The sequence below is a fragment of the Macadamia integrifolia genome, unplaced genomic scaffold (assembly GCF_013358625.1).
Source record: "Macadamia integrifolia cultivar HAES 741 unplaced genomic scaffold, SCU_Mint_v3 scaffold955, whole genome shotgun sequence".
NCBI classification, from domain to species: Eukaryota; Viridiplantae; Streptophyta; class Magnoliopsida; order Proteales; family Proteaceae; genus Macadamia; species Macadamia integrifolia.
In genome coordinates, this window is record NW_024870598.1 from 104,582 (window position 1) to 131,072 (window position 26,491).

The following is a 26,491-nucleotide window of genomic DNA, read 5'->3' on the forward strand; positions in this document are numbered from 1 at the left end:
GGGGGAGAGGCGCACAATTTAAAAGAATCTCTTTTATTTCTTGTATTAATCTTCAATTGATTAAGTCGTGGCCCTCGGCCTTACATGTATATAGAAAAAATAATAATAACTCCTAATTATAGTCCAACTGAAAATAGATTCCTAATCTAACCTAAAAACTTGGGGGCAAGTAAAAGGGAATTACCAAGTTTCCTAATTAGAATAATTAACTAATAGTCCTCCAAACTGCGCTAGTTGTCCAGGGTGGGGCCCATGATTGGCTGGCCAATCAGAACAGAGGAGAGAGGAGTGAGAATAGTGGTAGTCTCCTCTCTCTTCTTCCTTTCGGCTGAACAAAGGAGAGAAAAGGGCGACAGTATCCTCCTTCTCTTCTCCCTTTTCCTTTTGGTTTTCCTTTTCTTTTTTGCAGTTGTCTCCTATGAGTGTGTCTTCCAGCTATAGTGAAACTGGTTGGACTTTGCAGCTGCACCTGTGGTACACTTGGATGTCCCCATCAACTCTCCCCGGCTTGGAGGAATTCACTTCCCGTGGATTATAACTCATGTAGTATTCAAGCATATCTGGGTTAGGTTGCTGAAGCTCTTTAATGCTGATCCTTGTGTTGTTGATCTCGGGGCATCCATGCCATTTGACTAAGAATTCTTGAGAGCCTACCTTGTGTGTAGACACGATCCTCTCATCAAGTATATCCTTAATTTCTTCAGTTCTAGTAATCTTAGGTACAAGTGGCAAGGAAGTGAGGGGAAGGGATTGGGTAGGGTTAGTAGTTTCATCAAGGGTGAACGGGAAGTCTTCAAGGTCACCAGGATAGAAGGAGGTAGGGTGGCACCATAGTAGGGAACACGATCTTCAACATTAAAAATATTGCAAATTTCCATATTAGCTGGAAGATCAAGGAGATAGGCATTGGCACCTATCCTCTTAAGAACCTTGAAAGGACTTGTGCTATGAGCATGTAGTTTGCTCGCTTTTCCTCCGACAAATGTTGCGGTTTGATTCTAACCATCACCATTGCCCTCTTGAAATTCCTATAGCCTTCGATGCATATCCGCCTTCGATTTATATTGATCATTGGTCAGTGCTATCTGTCGTTTTATATATGCATGCAAATCATATATGTTTTGTGCAAGAAACTCGGCTGAGGGGGAGGTTCTAGAACTAGAATAACAGGAACAAGATCTATGGGTGTTTGGGGTTGGTACCCTAAACAAATCTCAAAGGGTGATGGACCAGAGGTTCGGTTCTTAGAACTATTGTATGCGAACTCGGCTTAGGTAAGGATTCGATCCCAACTGGTAAGGTGCTCTCCTATGAGGCAACGTAACAAATTTCCTAGACTTCAGTTTACAACCTCAGTTTGGCCATCAGTTTGACGGTGGAAGGCAGAGAAGAAACGGAGTTTAATATCTATCATCCGCCATAGGGTCCTCCAAAAATGACTGGTATCTATCGGACACTATGGTTAAGGGCAGTCTATGGTACTTGATAACCTCATTGAAATAAAAGTTTGGCCACTATCGATGCATTAGAGGTTTTGGAACATGGAATAAAGTGCGCCATTTTCGAGAAGCGGTCTACAACCACAGACAGAATCCTGGCCTCTCGAAGTTTTTGGTAGACCGAGCATAAAATCCATGCTAAGGTCTTGCCATGGGGTATGGGGCACGGGCAGGGGAGTGTACAAGCAAGTGTTCTGTTTCTGTTGTTTGACAGTTTGGCATGTCCTACACTGACTAACAACTCTAGCAACATCCCTCTTTAAACCTGGACAAAAGAATCGGTCCTCAATGATGGTGATGGTCTTATCTTGACCGAAGTGGCCGGCGACTCCCCCAACATGCAATTCCCAGATAGGAAATCTCGGAGTGAAGTCTTAGGAATGCACAACTTGCTTCCTTTAAAGAGTAAGCCATCTCTCAGCAAATAATTCGAGCGACTGACAGGAATATCTCCACTCAAGGAAGTGAATAACTCACTAAAGTCAGGATAGGTGGGATACTGATCATTAACTCGCTCGATTCCCACAACTTCTAGGCTCATGGTCTGGAGTAGTGTATTGACCCGACTTCTAGCGTTCGTGCAACCGAGGAACATGTTCACTCAACTTGATGTATTTGCTACGGTATTCTCAATACCAGGTCGATGTTTGAGTACAAAAGTGTACTCTTGGAGGAATTCGACCCACTTAGCATGTCTCTGATTTAACTTCTTTTGAGCATTCAGGTATTTCAAAGCCTGATCAAATAATAATTCGAGCTTTTGCAACAGAAGGTAATGTCGCCAATAACGCAGTGATTAGACAACCGTATAGAATTCCTTGTCGTATGTAGAATATCGTTGCCTAGCATAATTAAGCTTCTCACTAAAATATGCAACATGATGCCCTTTCTCTAGGACACCACCTATTCCCATACCATATGCATCACAATTCACTTCGAAGACCTCAGAAAAGTTTGGAAGACGTAGGACGGGGGCCTCCATCATTAACTTCTTAATTTCAGTAAAGGCCTTTCAAGCATTTTTAATCTATGAAAACTCTTTTTTCATGCAATCTGTGATAGGAGACATAATATAACTAAACTGTTAAACGAACTTCTTATAGAAATTAGCTAAGCCATGAAAACTTCACACTTTATGGACATTAGTCGGTTCTGGCCACTCCACAATTGCTTTTACTTTCTCAAGATCAGCAGATACTCCTTGTGTTGACACAATAAATCCTAAGAAAATGACTTGGTCACTCATGAATGTGCATTTCTTGAGGTTGGCATAAAGTTGATCTTGCAGAAGCATCTGAAAAACCTGCCGCAAGTGATCCAAGTGGGAAGACGGGGTCTTACCATAGATGAGGATGTCATCAAAGTAGACCACTAAAAATTTGCCAATGAATGGTTGTAACACTTGATTTATTATCCCCATGATGTTGTTAGGTGGATTAAACAAGCCAAAAGGTATGATTAACCACTCAAAAAGGCCATCCTTTGTTTTGAAAGTTGTCTTCCACTCATCTTCGGGCCTGACCTCAATCTGGTGATACCTGCTCTTAAGATCAATCTTTGATAAGATTGACGAGTTGGCCATCATATTCAGCATGTCATCAAGTCTAGGGATAGGGAACCTATACTTGACAGTGATCTTATTGATGGCCCTACTATCAACACATATCCTTCAAGCGCCATCCTTCTTTGGCGTAAGCAAGGCGGGTACCGTGCATGGGTTAAGGTTCTCCCTAATAAATCCCTTATGAAGCAATTCATCCATTTTCCTTTTAAGCTTAGCGTGTTCTTTGGGATTCTTTTGGTAATATGGTAGATTTGGCAGAGAGGATCCTAGAACTAAGCCAATGGCGTGTTAGATGTCACACATAGGTGGTAGTTTGTCAAGTAATTCCTCGGGGAACAACTTCTCAAACTCTCTTAACAAGGGTTGTACTTCTCTAGGAGCCTCAATAAATTTGCTTGACGAAACGGTATGACTTTATATGGCAACTAGAGCATAAATAACCCCTGATTCTCTACACTCTCTTTCAAATTATTGCTGACTTAAGATGTTGAGTGTTTTGGGAGGGGTCTGTTTAGTGGTACTTCCCTTGTGCTATGGGACCTTTACTTCTCTAGGGGGCACTAGGGGTCAATCTGATCTTCTTCCCTTTAAATTCAAAGACATAAATGCTAGACTTCCCATAATTGGTGACATCCCGGTCACATAATCATGGTCTACCTAGGATGATGTGAACAACATCCATCTCTAAAACATCACACTACACTCGGTCATTATATCCTGCAAAGTGCAAAGGGACTAGACACCTCAAGTTAATATGAATAGTGGACTGATCTACCTAGGCAACCTTGTAAGGTTTTTGGTGCGGTTCTAGTTTGAGGCCCATTCGAGTAACAATGCTCTTGGAGACCACATTCATGCAACTCTTGTTGTTAATGGTGACGTGGCAATTCTTACCATGATGACATGTGTAAGTGATAAAGATATTGGTCCGTTGCCAATCGTCGTTCTTAGGTTGTAAAACCATGCATCCATACAATACCAAGTCTGGAGTTACCAGCCTCTTTGATCTCTTCATTAAATATAGTTTCATCTGGCCTATGGTCCTCATACTCATTATCCTGAAATCTCTCTTGGTCATCATTTTCAGGGTTTTGCTCTCTTACATAAAGGTTTCTGTTGGGGTATTCCTTGGAGAAGTCACCAAACCCCTGACACTTGAAGCATTGTTGTGGACCATTCCTCTTGGGTGCTTCACCTAATATTCCTTATCCCTTGTTATCAAAATGATGTTAGGGTACAGCAGGTGGTTTTGGGAATCCTGATGAACCTTGGGAGGGTCTTGGTATTCTAGGTCTATCTAGAAGTCCTAGGCAGCTCCGATAAGCTTGAATTTAGAAAATCTGTAACCGGCTTCCTTGGGCATATCATAGAAATCGAAGTACCGATTCATCTGCTTAATCTAGTCTAAGAGGACTCTAGCATCAATTTGACTGTCATAGGAAGGGGCATCTACCTTGATCATTTGCCTAACGTCATAACCCTTGTCATACTGCTCAAACCCTCTTCATCTCCATATGGAGTGTGGTACCTTGGACCTTATTGTCCATGACCTCGACCTCAACCTTGACCTTGACCTTGACCTTGACCTTGACCTTGACCTTGACCATGACTCATGCCTAGGAAGTTATCTCCTAGCCTGTCATAACCATCAATGTGGTTGTCATGGTTCTCCACTTCGGGGTTGGGAACCCCTATCCTAGGTCCCATGCTTAGAGCATTGTGACCCTATTGTCCATCTGAGTTTAGGGCAGATGTCTCAAGGGCAGCAAGTCTAGTGGTAATGGTCCAGAGATTAGCAGCCTGTGCTTCTCGATTAGCTCTACTCACAGCCAACACAGCCTGATTCTTAAGGTTTCTTCGTTTTGTTGAAGTAACCTCTCCAACTGTTTAGGTAAAATGGGGGGGTTAGGAGGGGTAGACATCTCTTGGTATGCTCTACCACTGCGGGTGAACATATAAAGGGGGAGGGGTAACAGCCAAGGTATTATTGTACACTTCAAGGCCTACTCAGGATTTCTAATTGGGAAAGGCAGTGGGCTCTTTCGACCTTGAGTGTAGAGTTGTCTCTCTCAAGGATGTGCTTCTGGTAGGAGTAGTGTCCTATGCTATTTGGTCCAGCTAAAGTAAAGAGGAAGATGGTGTCTTCTAATCTGTGGTAGCACTCTCTCAACTCAGACTCGACTATGGACAGATTATGACGGAGATTAGATCTCAGTAAACAAGACATATAGACAAAACCAGCAAATAGGGGATGTAGGAGATTACCTAGAAAATAGGGTTTCCTACAGTGGCTGTCCACGTGGACTATATTGAATTCAATAGGACTTAAGCTGGGGCTGGAGACAAGAGTGGCAGCACAATAATATGATGAACATGCTGGTTAGAACCAGAAAAATAGTGCAGCAATGATCAATAATAACCTTGAGGAAAGCACACAAACCAACTAGGATTCAAGTGAGAAACATGTGGAAGGGAACAGGGCAGTGTATTGGTAGTTTGAGCACAAATTAAGTCAGGTATTCTAGAAAATAGGCACTGTACCTTCCTCAGTTCAATCAGCCAATTAAAACAACAGGATTTTCAATAACAAAATATTATCCCTAAAAGAGCAGCAGTAGGCTATTACAGTTAATTCAGCAAGGAAATAATGAGGGGGGAAAGAGAAGAAACCGGAAAAGAGGGGAGGGGAGGGAAAATGAAAGGGAAAGTCAGAACCTTACCTTGTATTCACATTAGAGGAGAAAAGAAAAAGAAGAGCTCACCGTAGGGAGAGAGAACCCTGCCTCACGTTGGGAATGGGGGAGGAGAGAGAGTATCTCGGCTGGGGGAAAGGAAAAAAAAAAAGATAAAGAGAGAATAATTCGGTTGTGGGGGGGGGGGGAGGCGCACAATTTAAAAGGATCTCTTTTATTTCTTGTCTTAATATTCAATTGATTAAGTTGTGGCCCTTTGCCTTACATATATATAGAAAAAAAATAACTACTCCTAATTATAATCCAACCGAAAATAGATTCTTAATCTAACCCAAAAACTTAGGGGGGCAAGTAAAAGGGAATTACTAATTTTCCTAAATCAACCCAAAGACTTGGGAAAGAAATAAAAAAAGACTAATAATTAGAATAATTAACTAATAGTCCTCCAAACTGCGCCAGTTGTCCAGGGTGGGGCCCACGATTGGCTGGCCAATCAAAACAAAGGAGAGAGAGAAGTGAGACTAGCGGCAGTCTCCTCTCTCTTCTTCCTTTCGGCAGAACAAAGGAGAGAGAAGGGCGGCAATTTCCTCTTCCTTTTGGTTTTCCTTTTCTTCCTTATAGTTGTCTCCCATGAAGGTGTCTTCCAGCCATAGTGAAACTGGCTGGACTTTGCAGCGGCGCCTCTGGTACACTCGGATGGCTCCATCACTTAGCACTTTGCAACCACTAGCAATTACTTTGAGCTAATCATTCACTCCGTATGATTGATTACATCTAATCAATCCTTCATCCATAAATCCAGCAAACTAGGGGATGAAAACACCCCCTCTAAAAGTCATGGAGCCTAGGGAGGACCAGTGACAACTTATGATGGAGAGAGGGGTTGTTACTGATGGGAGAAGAAAAAGCTTGATCGATTTCTTCTTGAGGATCATGGCTCTGATACCATATAAGTTAAAGATATATATATATATATATATATATAGAGAGAGAGAGAGAGAGAGAGAGAGAGAGAGAGAGGGAGAGAGAGTCCTGTGATTGGTGCAAGGGAGTCCCAATCGATGGACTGCCCACCTCTATTCATTATACATAACTCCAATCAGCTATTACAAGTCCTATTACAAGTAAGATATAAGTCCTACTAGGAATAGGAAGTCCAAAACATAATAGAAAACTAACATAAGCTTATTAACTTCTAATTAGACATCAGTCCTAGTTGAACTAGGACAATCCTAGTTGGACTAGGAACGCAAGACTCCTCCCCTTCTCATGATGGACTTCTAACACTCAGCAACAGTTGGCTGACTAGGAAGAATCTGGGGATGGATTTGCTGCTCAATGTAGAACAAATATTTGACTAAAGGTCTGGTTTGATGGGTCTTAGAATTGGCCCAGGTTTTGAACCAGCTTTGAACCACTAGTGCCCTCACCTTGCAAGTTCGATCTTTCTACATCAAGTGACCACATCATCATTTATATCTCTAATTATGTCGACATATTTACTGGAAACACTTCTCTTCCTTTCCAGATAAATTTGTTAGGGACTATCATGAGCTTTTTGTAGGTTGATAAAGACTATATGGAGATCCTTCTTGCAATCTCTAAATCTTTCAATGAATCTCCTAAGTTAGTAAATAGCTTCTGTCATGGATCTTGTTGGCATCAAGCCAAATCAGTTTTCCCTTATAGTAGTTTCTTGTCTCAGGCGAGTTTTAATAACTCTCTCTCTCTCACTCATAATTTCATAGTATGACTTATTGGTTTAATACCTCTATAGTTATTGTAACTCTAAGTATCTCCTTTATTTTTATAAATTGGAACCAGAATGCTTCTTCTTTATTCATTTTTTTTATTTTCTTTGCTTTTAATCATATCAAACAGCTCGGCTAGCCAAGAGAAACCATAGATTCTTAAGCTCTTCCACACTTCTATTGGGACCCCAACTGAACTTGGTGCCTTATTTATTATCCTCCTCCTTAAAACTTCTTTTACTTCAGGCACCCTAACTTTTTTGTATATATCTATGAGACTCCATGTTGTGTCTTGTTGGTAATGCAATCTTGTGGATTGACTCTATTACTCAAAATGTTATAATTTAGTGGTTGCAGAAGTAATCTTTCCATCTCTCTTTAATGTTTTCATCTCTTATTAGTACTTTACCATCTTTATTTTTAATACATCTAACATGGTCGAAATCTCTACTCTTTCTTTCCCTCATTTCTAATTATCTTATAAATAGCTTTTTCCCCTTCCTTTGTGCTCAAATTGTTATAAAGATCTCCATATTTCTTCGCACTTGCTTTTCCACAATATTTTAGCTTTATTTTTGGCCAATTTATACATTTTAAGGTCCTGTACATCCTTAGTCCTTTTTCATGTCTTTAAACAGCTTTCTTAGTCTTAATGGTTTCTTGTAACCTCATCATCCCACCACCAAATCTCCCAAGAGGTATGGCGTTTTTCTTTCAATTTTCCTTGGATATCTTTAACAACCTTCTAATATAAGCAATCATCTCATTCCACATTGTATTAGTGTCCCTATCAAAGTCCCACTTTCCTTGTTTGACTACTTTATTAGTAAATGATTTCAAGTTTTTTGCTTTTAGGCTCCATTAGCTTATCCTAGGGCAAATAAGCTCACCTTTCTTATGATTCAGCGTAATGAAACACATATTCGAGACCACTAAACTATATTGTGTGGTTATGCTCTCTCCTAGTCCAACCTTACAGCCCTTACATAACAACCTATCGGACCTTCTGGTTGGAAAGAAATCTATTTGGCTACTATGATGCCCACTTTTGAAGGTAACTAGATAGTTCTTTCTTCTCAAAGTATGTGTTTACAATGGATAAATCATAAGTCAAAACAAAATTTAAAACTGAAATCCCCCTGCACTAATCCATCCATGTGTTCCCAAATTCGTAGCTTACTACTTTCATCCAATCCTACTTGGGGTGCCTAAGCGCTAGTTATATTGATAACCTCTTTCTGCAACACAAGCTTGACGGTTATAATCCTATCACCAAATCTTTTACATCCACATCATTCTTTAAATCTATATCCACTATTATGCCCACTCCGCTTCTATTACTTTTATCCCCCATATACCATAAAGTTTAAAGTCATCCAACTCTTTAGGTTTTGTACCCTTCATCTCGTCTTTTGAATACAAGGTATGTTAATCCTTCTTCTCCTCATAATATTTATCAATTCTAGACTCCTACCTATCAAGATCTAATCCTAAGATTTTGGACTAGCTTTCTTACCCACACATGGTGCAAGAACCCTTGCTTGCTTGTCACCACATTTGGGCGCTGACACGGCACAACACTTATAGGCTTCTTAGCTTAACCCTAATGCGTTGCTTGCAAGGAAAACATTGGAAATATAAGGTTCTAGAATCCATGCAAATGGCAGGGTTTTTTTTTTTTTTTTTTTCTGCTGCGACCTGATGCATCAACCTTCTCCTTTATCTGGGCTTGGGGCCGGCAGAAAACACTGGCGGAGTTGAGGTGATAGCATCATTCTGTTTGAATATTTTCTTAGTCTTATTCCTTATGCATTTTGATCCGAGAATTTGTTGCTAATGCAGTCCCTTTGGCTGACATGTGCCCAAGGCCAGTCATCACCAGTAAAGTGGAGTGATCTGATACAAATTGAGGGAGCTAAAAGAACTAGGGTCAGGCTTAAAATGACTATAGACAAAGTTGTGAGGAAGGACATGCATAGTCTCGATCTTGTCCCAAGTATGACCTTGGATAGAGCCTATTGGGGGGGGGGGGCAAGGATTTGTGTACCCGACCCCATGTAGCTAAGATTCTCTTGACTTGTTGAGCTGTTCCTCTTTCCTCTTACTCTCATCTATGCTCTCATCTTTATTATCTCTTTTCTCATCTTGATGGTTGCACTTTTTTTTCCTATTGTGTTTGGATTGAATCCATGTAGCTGACCCCATTAGGCTGGGATTAAGGCTGAGATTGTTGTTATTTTTTATTATTTTGGACAAAGAACCTAGAGTTTTGAATCCATAAACATGAATAGCTCGGATCTTATATTTTATTTGCTGAGCCCAGCTCTTGCATTTGCTTAATCTTGTTATCCATTACTTTTAATCCTTGAATACCTTCGGTACCATGAGAATTTGCTCTCTTTTTGTCTATCCTTCTTGTTTGATGGTTTTTGGTTGATGCAAGTAGCACTTGCTTGGTGGTGGATTGAATAATATTGTATGCTATTCATTGGAGATCTTATTTCCTCCTATTTTTCCATTTGCAGTTTTGTGTTTTTGTTTGTTCCTTGGTATTTACTGGAGCAGCCAACAATGGAGGTTTCACAGATTCAGTTCAATTTCTGGATATTCTTTTCCAATGCTCTATGTGCTTTAGCATTGAATTTCTCAATATTTTTAGTGATTGGTAGAACTGGAGCTGTCACTATCCGAGTTGCTGGTGTTCTGAAAGATTGGATTCTGATTGCCCTTTCAACAGTTGTATTTCCTGAGTCAACAATAACTGGGCTCAATATCATTGGTTATGCAATCGGTACTTCTCCTGCCATAGCATAAGGATTCATGGAATGACCACTTCATTCTACTTTTTGAATAATAAAGAGATTAAATTTACTTCAACTGATCAAGAAAAGGTAAACTGTATATATTTAGATGTCATGTATTCTGCTGCAGCTCTATGTGGCGTTGTCATGTACAATTACCTGAAGGTCAAGGATGTCCGTGCTTCTCAACCTACTGCTGAAAGTATCCCTGAAAGACCATCTAAGGTAAGTTAGATTTTTTTTATTTTATTTTTTATTTTTATTAGAATCTAAGGTTAGTTGGGAGATAAATCGTGATATTTATTTTCTTATTAAGTATTCTCTTTTATTAGAAGATGAGTAGTTATTTGATGTTATTTGATGATTTCCCCTTTTTCTTAATAAAGAGCTTTTATCCATTTCTTCTTAATGGGGTTTGCTAGCATCAAGCTTAGGAAACGAGAGGTTTCAACTGCACTAAAAATTTGAAATATTTCTCATGTGATGAGATCATGACCCATTACTAAATTAGTCCCATTACTAATGGTTTACTAGAACGGCTTTTTCTGGATTGGCACCTTGGTGCCTTGCTGGTGGCCCCTAAATTTTTCCCCTTCACCGCCTTAGTTCGCCTAGATGCTGTGACTACTATGCGCCTGATCGTGAATAGGATGTTATGCCAAGAATTGCATTATAAATGGGGTTCTTACTATGCGTTCTTTAGCTTATCTTTTATGCTTCTTCTAGTAGCCTTAACTAATGAAGTATCTGAAAATGAAACCTCCAAGATCAAAAGGTCAAGTGGTGGTACCATGACAAACAACAATAAAAGAATGCACAAAGACACTTCTCAAGCTCTTTACTTGAAGGCAAATCAAGTAGTTCCCATGTCTGACGACTAAGCAGACCATCCATTTCCACATCCAACCTTTTTTCCACCCATGATTAGGAAGAGCCTTTAGATATGTCTTGGGAATAGAATGGTCAAATAAAGACAGAGAAAAAATACGGAGTGAGGGAGGAAGATGTGATATTGAGACAAACTGAACAATGTTATAAGTAACAAGGGATTATTTAGTATATAAGCCATAGTCAAGGCCTTTTTTTGGGGTCTAGGCGACTGTCGCCTTAGTGCAGGGCACTAGTTTAATTTGAGCTGATATTCCCATGTTGACATTGAGAAGGGGAGGGGTCAAATATTCCTAAAATTCACTCAACACAACTCCCGGCACTCTCCTTAGAATCCCAAACCCAATGGCACTCACTCCCAACGTAGAGCACACTTTGTTCTTGCACTGGCATTCTTGCACTGATGATCACAACTTTGTTGGCACTGACATAACCTCATTGATGCTGACACTGGCACTTACAACTCTTTTTAGACTAGAACTAAACATATACCTTTCTTTTCTTCACTCTAGTGCCCAATTAATGCACTTGGATGAGTAGTATTGAGTGATATTGTGTTGTACATAAGTGTGAGCTATTTATAGAGTGAGTGGGTTAAGAGAGGGGTAAAAAATTGTGTCTAACAGACACTTTGTCTCTACCGCCGGTAGTTACCGGATGAGGTATCCGTGGGAGAAATAGATCCGTTGGAATATAGCCGTTGGGTCTTGAATATAGCCGTTGGACAACTTTCAAAACTATCCGGTAGGCATCCGATTAGCCGGAATAGTTACAGGAAGGCATCCAGTAGTTACCAGTTGCTCTTGGGTCATTGAAGGCTTGTCAAGTTCTGCGAAAACAGAACTGGACTGGTATTTACTAGTTCCTATCAGTAGTTCTCGGTAGGCCTATGGTTTTTGGCCTGTTCAGACAGAACGAAAATAGTCATGTCTTCCTCATCCAAACTCAGATTGAGACAAGGTTCACGGTATCGGGTTTCGACCCTTAGGGAGATTGAAATTTCGGTCGAAACATGGAAAATTTCGAGGAAATCAAGGAATTTTTCCCGGTTTGGTGGAAACTTAGGTTTCAACCCCCATAGTGTTTTTTTTTTTTTTCTGATTTTTTGTATACATCCTAATTTAGACATTTCTAACACATTCACATCATTAGTTTCATAGAAAAAAAAAACACAAACTCATACTTGTGTGGTGAACCAAAGGTTCGGTAATCATTACGCTGACTTGTTGACTTAAATTCTGAAACTTTACTACATAATGACTATATATAGTCTACAATCTATATCAAAACATAAGACATAATCCAAATGATCCAAAATAAATAAAAATATTATATCATCAATAGTTATCTATCAACACTCAATAGGAGTGACTCAATTATTCAACACTTGAAAGTAGTGACTCAATTCCAAATAGAGTGTCTCGGCGGTTCCATCCCACGACCAGCGTACTACTGTAGATGTCGTAGCCTCTCCTCTGAATGAGACGTGCATCCCATGACATGTTCTGGGCCCAATTGTCTTCGTAGTTTCTCACCACTCTTGTATAAGATTCATCATCAACATTGGCTAGGTATCCCAACTTAGGGAATGGGTTAGTCACAATCATAGGTTGTGGGTACAACATAGATGGTTGGAATGGATACCCAAAGATATTATCAACAAAAGATGACCCACCACCTATGGAACCCTCCTGTTCGAATGAGGAAGAAGATTCACCATATTGTCTATAGCCACTGCCATATTCAAATGAACCGGTGCTCTCGAAGGATGGTCCACCGGTATATACACCATACTGTCCTGGATACCCATAATGCGACGCAGCTTATCCGGCCACTATCACCATGATGTACTGGACTAGGGCTCGAGTCAATGAATTTTGGTGCACGCAATAGTTGTCACGGCGTCAAATCGATCCAAGGCGGTGGAGGGGTGGCTAATCGATTTGGCGATGAATCGCCTGTTTTGGCGTTGCCTTGGCGGTCAAATCGCTCGTGTCTTTTATTTTTTCTATTTTCTAAAATTATTTAGTATGCTACTTTTTTATTTTCCCTATTTTTAAAGCTATTTAGCATGCTACAACCCGTTAATATAACCCTATAACATATAAAACAAACATTAAGTAACATCAAATCATCAAAAAATCAACATAGCCATATCATGTCATCAAAAATCAACATAAATTATTGACTTATACAGTTATACATCAAATCATCACTCATCAAGTTATAAAAAATCAACATGTACATCACACAAAAGTAAAAAGTAAAAAGCTAACCTGTGACTGAAGCTTGAAAGCAATGATTGGAAGTGAGTGAGCAACCTAAATAATGTAAAAGGTATATATGTCAATATATCATATATGAATCAGAGATATATATTTGGAAACCTAAGAATAGATCAAATGATAAGATAATTGGCTAACTTGTTAAGCTATTAATGACTTACTGAAGCAATGAAGCTTGATAGCAAATGAACTCAACATAAAATGAAAAAGAAAAACTTAACTAATCATCCAAGTTCATAGTTTAAGTTTAAAGTTTAAAGTTTAAACAATACTTAAAATCCAAACAGTCAAATAGTCAAACACAAATAACTTAATCATCATAATCATCCAACAAATCAGCAGATGGCAGATTCCTTTGTTGTCCACTAGAAGCAATTGCATTTTCACCAAAGCTATCTATGACATCCAAGTCATCATTCACTTCATCCTCTTCTTCCAAATCTTCTTCCCCATCTGATTCTGATGACTCCCCAACAGTCCTTCCTCTACCACGGCGTGTGTAGCACATATTTCCTCTAGAGGTTGATGATTGAGCTCTCCTAGGTTGATTGGGCCCCTCCATTGTTGCCCCCATTGCTCTACCAGTAACATCCCATATGAGATCAGCATCGGGATGGACTGCATCATCCACTTGCTCGGCAATCATCCAATCACTATTCCAATTCAGTTCGTCAAGCACAAGTGGATCATAATTTCTGTTATCGAGACGCCTTTGTTGAAACCTTTCTTCTAGGCGGCGATTGTATTGGACATAGACTAGATCATTCAATCGTTGATGTTCTAGCCTATTCCTCTTCTTGGTATGAATCTAAATTCATAAACAATAGAGAACAACAAACAAAGTAATTGTTCCAAAAATAAAATGTCTAAAATATGAAATAGATGTAATACCCAGCTACTTACAAACTCAAATGTGCTCCAGTAGCGCTCGCAACCAGAAGAGGAGCAACAAAGCCCTAGAATACGTCTTGCAACCTTTGAAAGCTCAAAAGCATGACCTCCAAATGAACCCCACCAAGTAACTATAAAATATAAATATATATAAAAATAACTAGATTAATATTTAATATATCACACAAACAAAACAACTAAACAATGTACTTACTAGGACTCACGGTCGCCCGTGATCTAATCTCCATATCCGAGGCAAAACCACCTCGAGAATATCCATACAAAGTGGCTTGAGTATTTATCTTCTCTTGTAAAGCTGGTTCATGTATCATTCTTTCAATGACTTCATTAAATGCAAGCTGTAGAGAAGATATAATTTGGGAGCCACCATCATCACCTTCCTTATAAGAAAAAAATTTGCCAGGATTAAGAAGTAGTGTTGCTTCATACAAAGGACACCCCATCTGAATCTCCCAACGCCTGTTAACAATATCTAACACTTTCTTGTATTGCCTTTCTCTATCCTCAAAATTTTCTTTTATTTTCTTTTTTGCCTCATCCATGACAAATTGAACCTCATGCATAGAAGGCCTCTCATGACCATTCACAATCCTCAAGACAGTCAGAAGTGGCTTTGAAGCTCTAAGACAATTTTCCATACCATTCCAAAATGCTATATCAAACACTGTCTCAACCACTTTCTTCCCAGCCTTGGTCTTTGCCAAATTAGAACTAGTCCATTCTTTAGAAATAAACAAATGTCTTAAGTCATTTTTATGTTTTAACAAGCTTTGAACTGTCAGAAATGCAGTTGCAAATCTAGTAGTTGCTGTCCTCACAAGATCCCTCCCATTTGTTCTAGCCCTCATTGCATCAAGAATGCGTGTGTGCCTGTAGATGAAGTTGGTTACATTTTTTGCCTTGTCACATTCCTATTAGATTTCAAGAATCCTATTTCCTCCAACATCAGGTCAATGCAATACGCTGCACAAGGAGTCCAATATAGCTTTGTCCTCTTCTGCATCAGCATTGTACCGGTTAATTTATAAGCCGATGCATTATCTGACACAACTTGCACAACATAGTCCTCACCAATTTCTTGAATTTTGTTGTCAATCAATTCAAACAACTTCTCTGCAGTTTGAGATATACTAGCTGTATCAATAGATTCCATAAAATAAGTCCCCTCTGGACAGTTAACAAGGAAATTAATTAAATGCCTTCCTCTTTTATCCGTCCACCCATCAGTCATTAGAGTGCACCCATACTGCTTCCAATACTCTTTATATTTATTCTTCATCTCTGCAGTTCTATCCTTTGCTGCCTTTAACAATGGCACACTCATTTTATGATAACTTGGGGGCTTATATCTTGACCCGTACTGTGCAATAGATTCCTCCATCACCTCAAACCTCCTTGACTTAAGAGCATTGAATGGAATACCACACTGATAAACCCAATCAACAATGTGATTATCAACTCTCTTTTTTTCTTCCGCTGATCTAAACCGGTTCCCTATAGTAGTCTGAGTATTACCTTTAAGATGTCTCTCAGCAACCACTTGCTCAGGAGTCCATCTAACATGAGTATCCATGGGGCCCCTTACTTGTGGCTGAATGACTACTTTCTTTCTCTTAGCAACTATCCCAGAGCTAGGAATACGTCTAGAGGTTGTAGAAGGAGTCGTCCTACTAGACTGTCTTTGACCTTCAACTTCTATATCAACATCCACATCAGCACCAGCACCAGCACCAGCACCAGCACCAGCACCAGCACCAGCATCAGCATCAGCATCAACATCAACATCAACATCAACATCAACATCATCATCATCCAAAATGTCTTGCTTCCTTTTCTTCTTATTACGCATAAGAGCTGCATTCATCTTTGTAGTAATCGCTACAGTTGTCTTGGTACACTTAGCAACATCTCCATATCCACCCACCAAATGTTGCTTTAACCTTTTAATTCCACACTTGAGGTTTTTTCCACAAAGAGTGGACTTAACAAGGTTCTTGTCTTAAAGGTCAGGCCAATATCCATACTTCCACCGAGGGTCATTTGATTTGGCCTTCCTGGTTGGGTCTTTGGACGGATCATATGCAGCCTTGCTTATATTATCACCCCCACTACTACCACCAACAGTGCATCCATTATGAACTCCTATAGTCCTATTATTCTACAAGTTACAAAACAGAGTAACAAAGTATGTTAAGTGTTAACCAATAACATTAACATGATAACATCAACTCATCAAGTATTCAAGTTATAATTTATAAAACAGAGTAACAAAGTATGTTAAATAGTAACATTAACATTAAATATTTAAGTATACAATTATACAAGTTGTAAAGATATAAACACTTGTTATCAGTAATATTAACATATATGTTAACCAAAAACCATTAGAACAATATCAAAATCCAAAAACAATTCAAATCAGTAGTCAAAAGCAACTTAACAAGTGATCCAAGAAAGGATTAAAATAAGGCAATAAAACAAGCAATCAATACTTCGATTAAGAACCAATTCTATATTTCTATAATTCTATTTATGCTGTTATGAAACATTAATCATAGAAGGAGGAACAGAGAAGGGGAAGAAGAAGAAGGAGAAAGAGAAGCAGAGAAGAAGGAGAAAGAGAAGCAAAGAAGAAGAAGAATTCAGCAGCAGAAGAAGGAGGAGAGAAATGAGAAGAAGAGAAGAAGGAACAAAGAAGGGGAAGAACTGAAGAAGAAGAAGGAGAAAGAGAAGCAGAGAAGAAGAAGGAGAAGATGAAGAATAAAAAGACGTAGGAGGAGAGAAGAAGAGAAGAAGGAAGTTAGAAGCAGAGAAGCAGAGTAGCAGAGAAGAAGAAGAATAAGAAGCAGAAGATGAAGGAGGAGAGAAGGACTAAAGAAGAAGAAGAAGAAAGAGAAGCAGAGAAGAATAAGATGAAGAAGACGAAGAGGGAGGAGAAAGACGTCGCAGGCGGCCCCTTACCTTGGTTTTGTTGCCGGAGAAGGGTTTTCGACTTTCAATTTGAGAAATTGGTCTCTTTTGTATTTCACCTAATAGCAAGTAAGTAAAAAAAAAAAAAAAAAGGCGATCGATTAGTATAATAGGCGTGTGATGGCATCCATGGCGCTGCCTTGGCGGCCGCCAATCATGACTCCCATAAATCGGTGTACCGCCATGCCCTCGGATTTTCGCCAGGATGCCAAATCACCGCCTAGGCGATGCGGTGACAACTATGGTGCACTCCAATGCCCATATCCTCCACCCTCTCCCAAACTCATGGATTCTATAATGGCAGACAAACTAGATATATCCATGCTTTGGCCCATCCCATCTACCTCATCATGAGGCTCGACCCTTTTGCGTGGTCCTCTACTATAGCCTCTCTGTTGTCGGGAACTATGATGTTCATCTTGCGTGGTATGTGTGAACTGAGCCTCCCCTGTGAATTTGATTGGCGATGGTTGTGGAACCGTGTCACTTTGCATGGCAGCTAATCTATCCTCTTCAGCTTGCATGGCAGCTAATCTATCACCGTCATCATACCCACCATCCCCATCACCACCACCACCACCACCACCACTATCATCATCATCATCATCATCACCTTGTGTCTGGTCAGGGGACTGACTGGAATCCGATGAAGGGGACCGATGCTCTTCTTCTTCAATTCCAGCACTAGGGTAGGACTCAAATGGAAGTGGTGACTCAACGTGAATTCTCCCCTCTTCTGGCATATATTCTTCCACATCAACACCCGTTCCTGAAGCAATTTGATTGGTAGGCCGACCACCAGGTTCATCTACAAGTGGCTCACCTCGATCTCTAACCCACTCATAAAGGGGATCTTCATCATTTGACTCAAATTGGAAGATATTGGCAAGCTCGATTGGGGTAGTATCATTCTCCATGCCAAGGTGTATGTGCTCTTCTTTCAATCTCATATTATAGTGCACATAGACCAAGTCCGACAACCGTGCAACAGCCAATCTGTTCCGTCTTTTGGATTATATGAGGTTGAAAGTACTCCAATTGCACTCACACCCAGTGGCGGAACATGTCTGAGATAACACTTTAATTGCTACTTTGGACAAGTTGGGTGAGTCTCTTCCATATTGCATCCACCATTCAGCTGCATAAAACAATGAAAGACTATTAGGTGGGTTTCTATGATGGTGCATAGTTGATTATGAAAGAAAAGAATAAGGTCATTGGACCAACCAACAGCAGTGCTATCTCGACCCACAACAGCTGCTGTGTGGCCAAAACTCCCAATTCCATCTCTAAAGGCTTTCATCTGTACGTCGGTACTAATGTTAGCAACTTAATGTTCATATCCTGGATTAATAATTGCATTAATTAATAACTTAAACACTCACCTCCCTGTTGATGATATTCTGTGCTGTGCGGTTTGACTCAATCTTCTCCACCACGGTGTGAACCTGCATCTATGAGATCAGTTCTCAAGCCAAGCCTATGCTTGTATTGATACTTGGGGTTTAAGTAATAAGCTGAAAATAAATAAGGTGAATATTGGGGAAGCAAAAGTATATGTCAATATTAACGTTCATGTAAGGTGAATAAAGTAAAACTAACCAGCCTTATGTAGAGGATGCGTGAGCTGCCTCTCCCAGTGGTCCTTGATTATGGCAAGGAACTTCTTGTTACCCTTTTGGTACACCGCTTCCACCTCCATCTTCATCATTTCAATGGCTGCCATTATGATTGGTAAGGTGGGTTTCTTCTATGAGTCAACCAACGCTCACAATCAGATCTAATTTCTTCATCACTTTCTTGAGATCCTCCTAGAAATTTTCACTAGAAATAGTGGCTTGGGCTGCTTTTCCTCCCTGAGAGTTAGATCCATCCCAATTTAACCACTCCTCAGAAGCAGACGTGGATCTCAATCCAGACTTCATTGTCTCAAAGCTCTTCAAGGCAATAAAGTTCGTTGCTAACCTTGTTAATCTTGGCCTCACCAAGTCCCCATCACATTTTTCCCTTAATAAGTTCAGAGCAAACCTATGGTTGTACACATGTGGTCACCTGCCTCGCTTTTTCTACCACATTTTTTACAATCTTCAAACTTCCAATGTCTTTTAACATGAGATCTATACAATGGGCTACACAGGGAGTCCAAAATAGATGGTACCTTCATTGTCATTAGTTTTTCCCCAGTTTTCTTGAAGTTGCTCCCATTATCAGTGACAATCTATACCACATTCTTGACCCCAACATCCTTCACCACCTCTTTCAAGAGGTTGTAGATGTATTTTGCATCTTTCTTCTCACTGGATGCATCAATTGACTTTAAGAAGATTGTCCTTCCATCACAATTCACCATGAAATTGATGATGGACCGTTTAGTGGGTCCAGTCCATCCATCACACATCACGGTCACCCCATAATACTCCCACATTGTCTTCAGATCCTCAATGTAATCTACCAACTCTTTCCTCTGCTTTGGAAAATGTGCATTGTATATCTTATAAGTTGTTGGCCCCTTCGAACTTGGACTAGCCCTTCCAATCTCATCTAGCATGTTTTGGTAATATGACCCCACTTGGAGAAAGCCATCCCCACTTCCTCCTTAACATTGGTCCACAATTGCTTTAATTTTAACTGTCTCGAGTCCTGCCTTCGATACAGTGTAGGATCAGATTGGAAAACCTCAACATTACAGTTACGAGGTGGGGGTGGGGCTTGGTCCCTCACACTCTTGGGACCTCCTCAATGGAACATCTGGCTCTCTATGTCTCAACCTCCACCACTGTGGCTCAGGATCTTCTTTAACCACTCGAGATGAACTAGCTCCCCTAGCCCTCTGTACCCGTCTTTCCTCATCAATATCAAGTTGGGCTCTGTGATGTAGGGAGGGTGCCTAGACAACTAGGTTTCCTACAAGGGGTCAATCCACTAGAATAAGGAATACTCAATAGGTCTTGAATTGGGTTGGGTTCAATGTTGCTCAGCAAAATACAGATTTAACATGCAAGATAATAAACTAATTAATAGGGCAGCAATCTAAGCATGAAAAACACATTAACTGCTCAAGCTTCAAATGGGGATATGGGGAAGGGAACATAGCAGCATGTATATACTAGGTTTAATACAAATCAATCAAGACACATAATATGATAAGTGAACCGCACAGTTCTCTAAAATCAGCAAGCACAGCAGGGATTTCTGTGAGGAAAACAGAAAATAAATGGCTTGAAAGAGATAATTTTCAGATTTCGGTGGGGGAGATAATGAGGGATAATAGGCAGTCAATGGATATGGAATAGGGGGTTTTACTTACCTTCTTGCTGTCCTGATCTGAGGAGAAAAGAAGAAGATCAAGTCCTCCAAAACAGAGGTGCAGTCCACCTTATTTGACGAGGGGGAAGGTCCAGCTTGATGATGTAATGCTCGGCAGCAGTCTAGCTTGTTGATGAGGAACTCAGCAGCAACCTAGGTGGGGTTTAGTCAATGGAGATGATCTTCAATTACAGTGAGCAATGGCTGTAACAGTGCAGCAGCAACAGAGAAACAGAACAGTAAAAGAGAGATGAAAGTCGTGAAAGGGAGAGAAGATCGAGACAGAGAGAAAAAGAGAGGCGAGATTGAGGGAGAGAGGGAAATCGTGGGGGGTTGGGGCTGTTCTTTTGTTTTCAACAATCTTCATTCATTCATTAACCTAAAAGATGGCCAATGGCGTTACACATATAAATAATAAAATTACCAAAAATATAAAGAGCTATTTAGGAACTCAAATCACTGAAATAATAAATTGCTTAATAAACCAATAGAAAGAAATACCTAGTTTCCTAATTATTCAAAACAGTTAAATAATACTATGAATTAAAGTAAAGTACTAAAATAAAATAGAATCTAGTGGGGTCCACAAAGATCTGTTGATTGGGAGAAAAGGGGGGGTTGAACCTAGGACTGGGAAGGCTGGTTCGACTCCCTCTCTTTCCTTCTTCCTTCTTCTTTCTTCTTTGTTCTTTCTTCCTTCTTTCTTCTAGCTTTCCTCCAACCAAGTAGAATGCACATGTGGCTGGGTCTTGCGCCTGTGCCGCTGGTATACGTGGATGTCCCCATCAACTCTCCCCGGCTTAGAAGAATTCACCTCTGGTGAATTATGGCTCATGTAGTACTTAAGAAAATTTGGGTTGAGTTGTTGGATTTCTTGCACTGTGATCCAAGTGTTGTCAATTTCCGGACGTCCACGCCATTTGACTAAGAACTCTCTGGAACCTCATGTGTGTGTGGATATAATCCTCTCATCAAGGATTTCCTCAACTGCTTCAGTTCTCCTTGTGACCTTAGGTACAGGTGGTAAGGAGGTTGGGGGAAGTGGTTGGGTTTGTTCAGCGGTATCATCAAGGGTGAAAGGGAAGTCCTCAAGGTCATCAAGGTAAAATGGGGTAATGGTAGAGGCACCATGGTATGAGACAAGATCTTCCACATTGAAAATGTTACTGATTTTCATACTAGCTGGTAGATCAGGGACATAAGCAGTGGCACCGATCCTTTTAAGTACTTTGAAAGGACCTGTGCTGCGAGCATGTAGTTTGCTCTCTTTTCCCCTAACAAAACGTTGCGGCTTGATTCTAACCATCACCATATCTCCTTGAAACTCTTGTAGCCTTCTGTGCACATCTGCCTTTGACTTGTATTGATTGTTGCTCAGTGCTATCTGTCTTCTTATACCTACATGCAAATCATGTATGTGCTGAACAAAAGACTCGGCTGATAGGAATGTCCTAGAACTGGACACAACTGGGACAAGGTCTATGGGTGCCCGGGGCTAGTATCCTGAACAAATCTCAAAGGGGGACAGACCAATGGTATGATTCTTAGAGCTATTGTATGCAAACTTGACCTGGCTAAGGACTCGATCCCAACTGGTAAGGTGTTCTCCTATGAGGCAACGCAACAAATTTCCCAGACTCCTATTGATAACCTCAGTCTGGCCATTAGTCTGAGGGTGGAAAGCTGAAGAGAAGCGGAGCTTAGTGCCCAATCGCCATAGGGTCCTCTAAAAATGACTGGTGAACTTAACATTCCTATCGGACACTATGGTGAGGGGCAACCCATGGTACTTGACAACATCGTTAAACAACAGTTTGGCTACTATGGACGCATCAGAGGTCTTAGAGCATGGGATGAAGTGAGCCATCTTCAAGAAGCAATCTACAACCACATAAACAGTCATGGCCTCTCGAAGTTTTTGGCAGACCAAGCACAAAGTCCATGCTAAGGTTCTGCCAAGGGGCATAGGGAATGGGTAGGGGAGTGTACAAACCTGTGTTCTGCTTTTGTTGAAGTCTGGCATGTCTTACATTGACTCACCTCTAGCAACATCCCTCTTCAGTCCTGGCCAAAACAAAAGAATCGGTCCTCAACAAGGGTGATGGTCTTATCTCGACCGAAATGGCCAGCGACTCCCCCAGTATGTAATTCCCAGATTAGGAAATCTCGGAGTAAAGTCCTGGGAATGCATAATTTGCTTCCTTTAAAATGGAAGCCCTCCCGGAGTAGGTAGTCTGAGTGACTAACAAGTGAACGGCTCACTAAAATCAGGACAGGTGAGGTACTGGTCCTTGACTCGCTCGAATCCTACAACCTCTATACATTGTCTAGAGCAACATGCTAGCCTGCCTCCTAGCATTAGTACGACTAAGGAACATGTTTACTCGGCTTAGTGCATCTGCAGTGGTATTCTTGATACCAGGTCTATGTTTGAGTACAAAAGTATACTCCTAGAGAAACTCGACCCACTTAGCATGTCTCTGGTTTAGTTTCTTTTGGGCGCTTAGGTATTTCAGAGCCTGGTGGTTAGAGAATAGCACGAATTCTTACGGTAGGAAGTAATGTCGCTAATAGCGCAGTGATTGGACAACCGCATAGAACTCTTTGTCGTATATGGAATATCTTTGCTTCATTAAGTTTTTCACTAAAGTAGGCAACAGGGTGTCCTTGTCCTAGGACACCACCTATTTCAATATTAGATGCATCACAATTTACTTCGGAGACCTTAGAAAAATCTGGGAGGCACAGGACGGGGGGCCTCAGTCATAAGCTTTTTAATCTTAGTAAAGGCCTTCGTAGCACTCTTAGTCCATTGAAACTCCTTTTTCATGCAATCCGTGATAGGAGACATAATGGAACTAAACCGGTAAATGAACCTTTTGTAGAAAGTGGCTAAGCCATGAAAACTTCGCACTTCATGGACATTAGTTGTCTCAGGCCACTCTACAATCGCTCTCACTTTCTCAGGGTCAGCAGACACTCCTTGGGCTGAAACAACAAACCCTAAGTAGATGACTTGATCACTTATGATGGTGCACTTCTTGGGGTTGACAGTTTTTCTTGTAGAAGCACATGAAAAACCTTCTGTAAGTGATCCAAGTGAGGATGTCATCAAAGTAGACCACTAAGAACTTGCCAATGAATGGTTGAAGCACTTGATTCATTATTCTCATGAAGGTGTTAGGTGCGTTTGATAAGCCAAAAGGCATGACTAACCACTCGAATAGGCCATCCTTCATCTTGAAGGCTGTCTTCCACTCATCTCCAGGCCTAACCCGAATTTGGTGGTACCCTCTCTTGAGATCAATCTTCGAGAAGATCGATGAGTTGGCCATTATATCCAATATGTCATCAAGCTTAGGGATAGGGAACCTATACTTGACCGTGATCGTATTGATGGTCTTACTATCAACACACATATGTCAGGTGCCATCTTTTTTTAGCTTGAGCAAGGCAGGTACTGCACATGGGCTAAGGCTCTCCCTAATGAATCCCTTCTGTAACAATTCATCCACTTGCCGCTTGAGTTCGGCATGCTCTTTGAGATTCATTCGGTAATGAGGTAAGTTCGGGAGAGGACCCTGGAACTAAGTCAATAGCGTGCTGGATGTCACGCATAGGCGGTAACTCATCAGGTAGTTCCTCAAGGAATAATCTCTCAAATTTCCTCATCAAGGGTTGTACTTCTCTAGGAGCCTCAGTGAATAAGCGTGACCTATCGGTATTACTCTGTATGGCAACTAGAGCATAAATCACCCGACTCTCGACACTCCTTCAATTGTTGATTTAAAATGTTGAGTGTTTTAGTGGGGGTGTGTTTGGATGTACTTTCCTTGTGTTCTGGAATACTTCCTTAGGTGCACTGGGGGTCAACCTAATTTTCTTCCCTTTGAACTTAAAAGACAGGTGTTAGACTTTCCGTAATTGGTGACATCCCGGTCATATAAGCAGGGTCTACCTAGGATGATGTGGGCAACATCCATCTCTAGGACGTCACACCACACTCGATCCTCATATCCTGTAAAGTATAAGGGAACTAGACACCTCAGATTATCGAGGATGGTGGACTGATCTACCCAGGCAACCTTGTAAGGCTTAGGGTGGGGTTTGGGTTTGAGGCCCATTCGAGCAACAATGCTCTTGGCGACCACATTCATGCAACTGCCGCTGTCTATGGCGATGCGGCAGTTCTTGCGGTGATGACATGTGTTAGTGATGAAAATATTAGTTCGCCGCCAATCATTGCTACTCTTAGGTTGTGAGACAATGTAGCGCACAATGCTGAGCTTGAGGTCACCTGCCTCCTTGGCGTCCTCATCAGATATGGTCTCATCTAGTCTATGGTCCTCATACTCATGATCCTGAAAACCCTCTAGGTCACCTTCTTCAGGACTCTACTCCCCCACATTGAGGTTTTTGTTGGGGCACTCTCTAGAGAAGTGACCATACTCTTGACACTTGAAGTATTGTTGTTGCCCACTGCTCTTGGGTGCTTCTCCTAAGAATCCTTTACCCCTATTGTCAAATTTTCGTGGTGCAGTAGGGTGTTTTGGGAATCCAGTTGAACCTTGTGGTGGTTTCCTAAAGTGGGACTCCCCAGCTTGAAAGCTCTTCCTTTGAGAATAAGTTCTCATGGAGGACTCCACCTCAAGGGCTACCCGGAAGGCTTGTGGAACGTCTCGCACCAGGTGGGGTGTTATACGTGACTGGATTTCGGAGTTGAGCCCAGTAAGGAATCTAGAAAATGTCTGCTCAACATCCTCCCATATACAGCTTCTAATTTTCAACTCATTGAACTTGCTCATGTATTCGGTCATAGTCAGTTTTCCTTGCCTCAGGGTATTCATGTCATTCAACAATTGTAGCCTCTAGGTAATAGGCAAGAATTCCCTCTTGAGCCTCTTTTGCATTTCTACCTATGTTGTGATTGGCTTAAGTCCTAGGTTGGTCTCTTGGTACTTTAGGTCTGTCCAGAAGTCCTGGGCAACTCCGTTAAGCTTGAACTTACCAAATCTGTAGCGGACTTCTTAGGGCATATCATAAAACTCAAAGTACCTATCCATCTGCTTATCCAATCTAGAAGGATCATAGTATCAATCTGACCATCATAGGCAAGGGCATCTACCTTAATCATGTTGGTGTATGATGTCTTGTATTTCGTCGCAGTTTAATCGAGGGAGTATTGGTGCAGCACCTAGACAGGCAGGACGGCGGTCCCGCTCGAATTTTTTATTTGAGGGCAATTGTAGTTTAATCCGCATTAGGGTTTTTTCGCTATATATTTGTAGCGAGAGTTTCTTTCTCTGTAATGCAAGCAATACTGAGAGGTGTGAGGACGAGCGCTGTAACCCTATTCTCCATTGATAGTGAAGCAGGATCTCATCTCACCGGGGACGTAGGCAACCTTGCTGAACCTCGTAAAATCCGTGTGCATTGTTTGTTTTGTTTTTCCATTATCTTCTGCATCGTTTTAGGGTTGCGTTTCTACAAATCATCCGCTTGACATCAAAACCCCTATCATAGTGCTCATAACCCTCATCATTTCCGTATTGGGTATGGTGTTTTGGAGCAGGTTGTCCTAGACCCTTAGCCCGACCTCTACCACGCCCTGTGCTTAAAAAATTGTCCCCTATCCAGTCATAACCATCAGTGTGGTGGTCGTTGTTCTCTATCTCAGGGCTAGGGGCTCTTGTTCTAGGTTCAGTGCCAAAGGTATTGTGACGTTGTTCGTCTGAGTTTAGGGCATTTGTCTCAAGGGCTGTAAGCCTAGTGGTAACAGTTTGGAGACAAGTAGCCTGTGCTTCCCTATCAGCCAACAATGT

The 26,491-nt window shown here is 41.0% G+C and overlaps 1 protein-coding gene across 2 annotated transcripts in view; it reads left to right on the forward strand.

Annotated features, from left to right (window-relative positions):
- Positions 1-26,491, forward strand: part of LOC122070628 (probable sugar phosphate/phosphate translocator At3g17430) — a 113,395-nt gene that overhangs the window by 81,837 nt on the left and 5,067 nt on the right. For both annotated transcript variants that reach the window (XM_042634818.1, XM_042634819.1), the window contains 2 exons: positions 10,033-10,298; positions 10,439-10,533. In XM_042634818.1, coding sequence (XP_042490752.1) covers positions 10,033-10,298; positions 10,439-10,533 — 361 coding nt within the window. The remainder of the gene's footprint in view (positions 1-10,032; positions 10,299-10,438; positions 10,534-26,491) is intronic.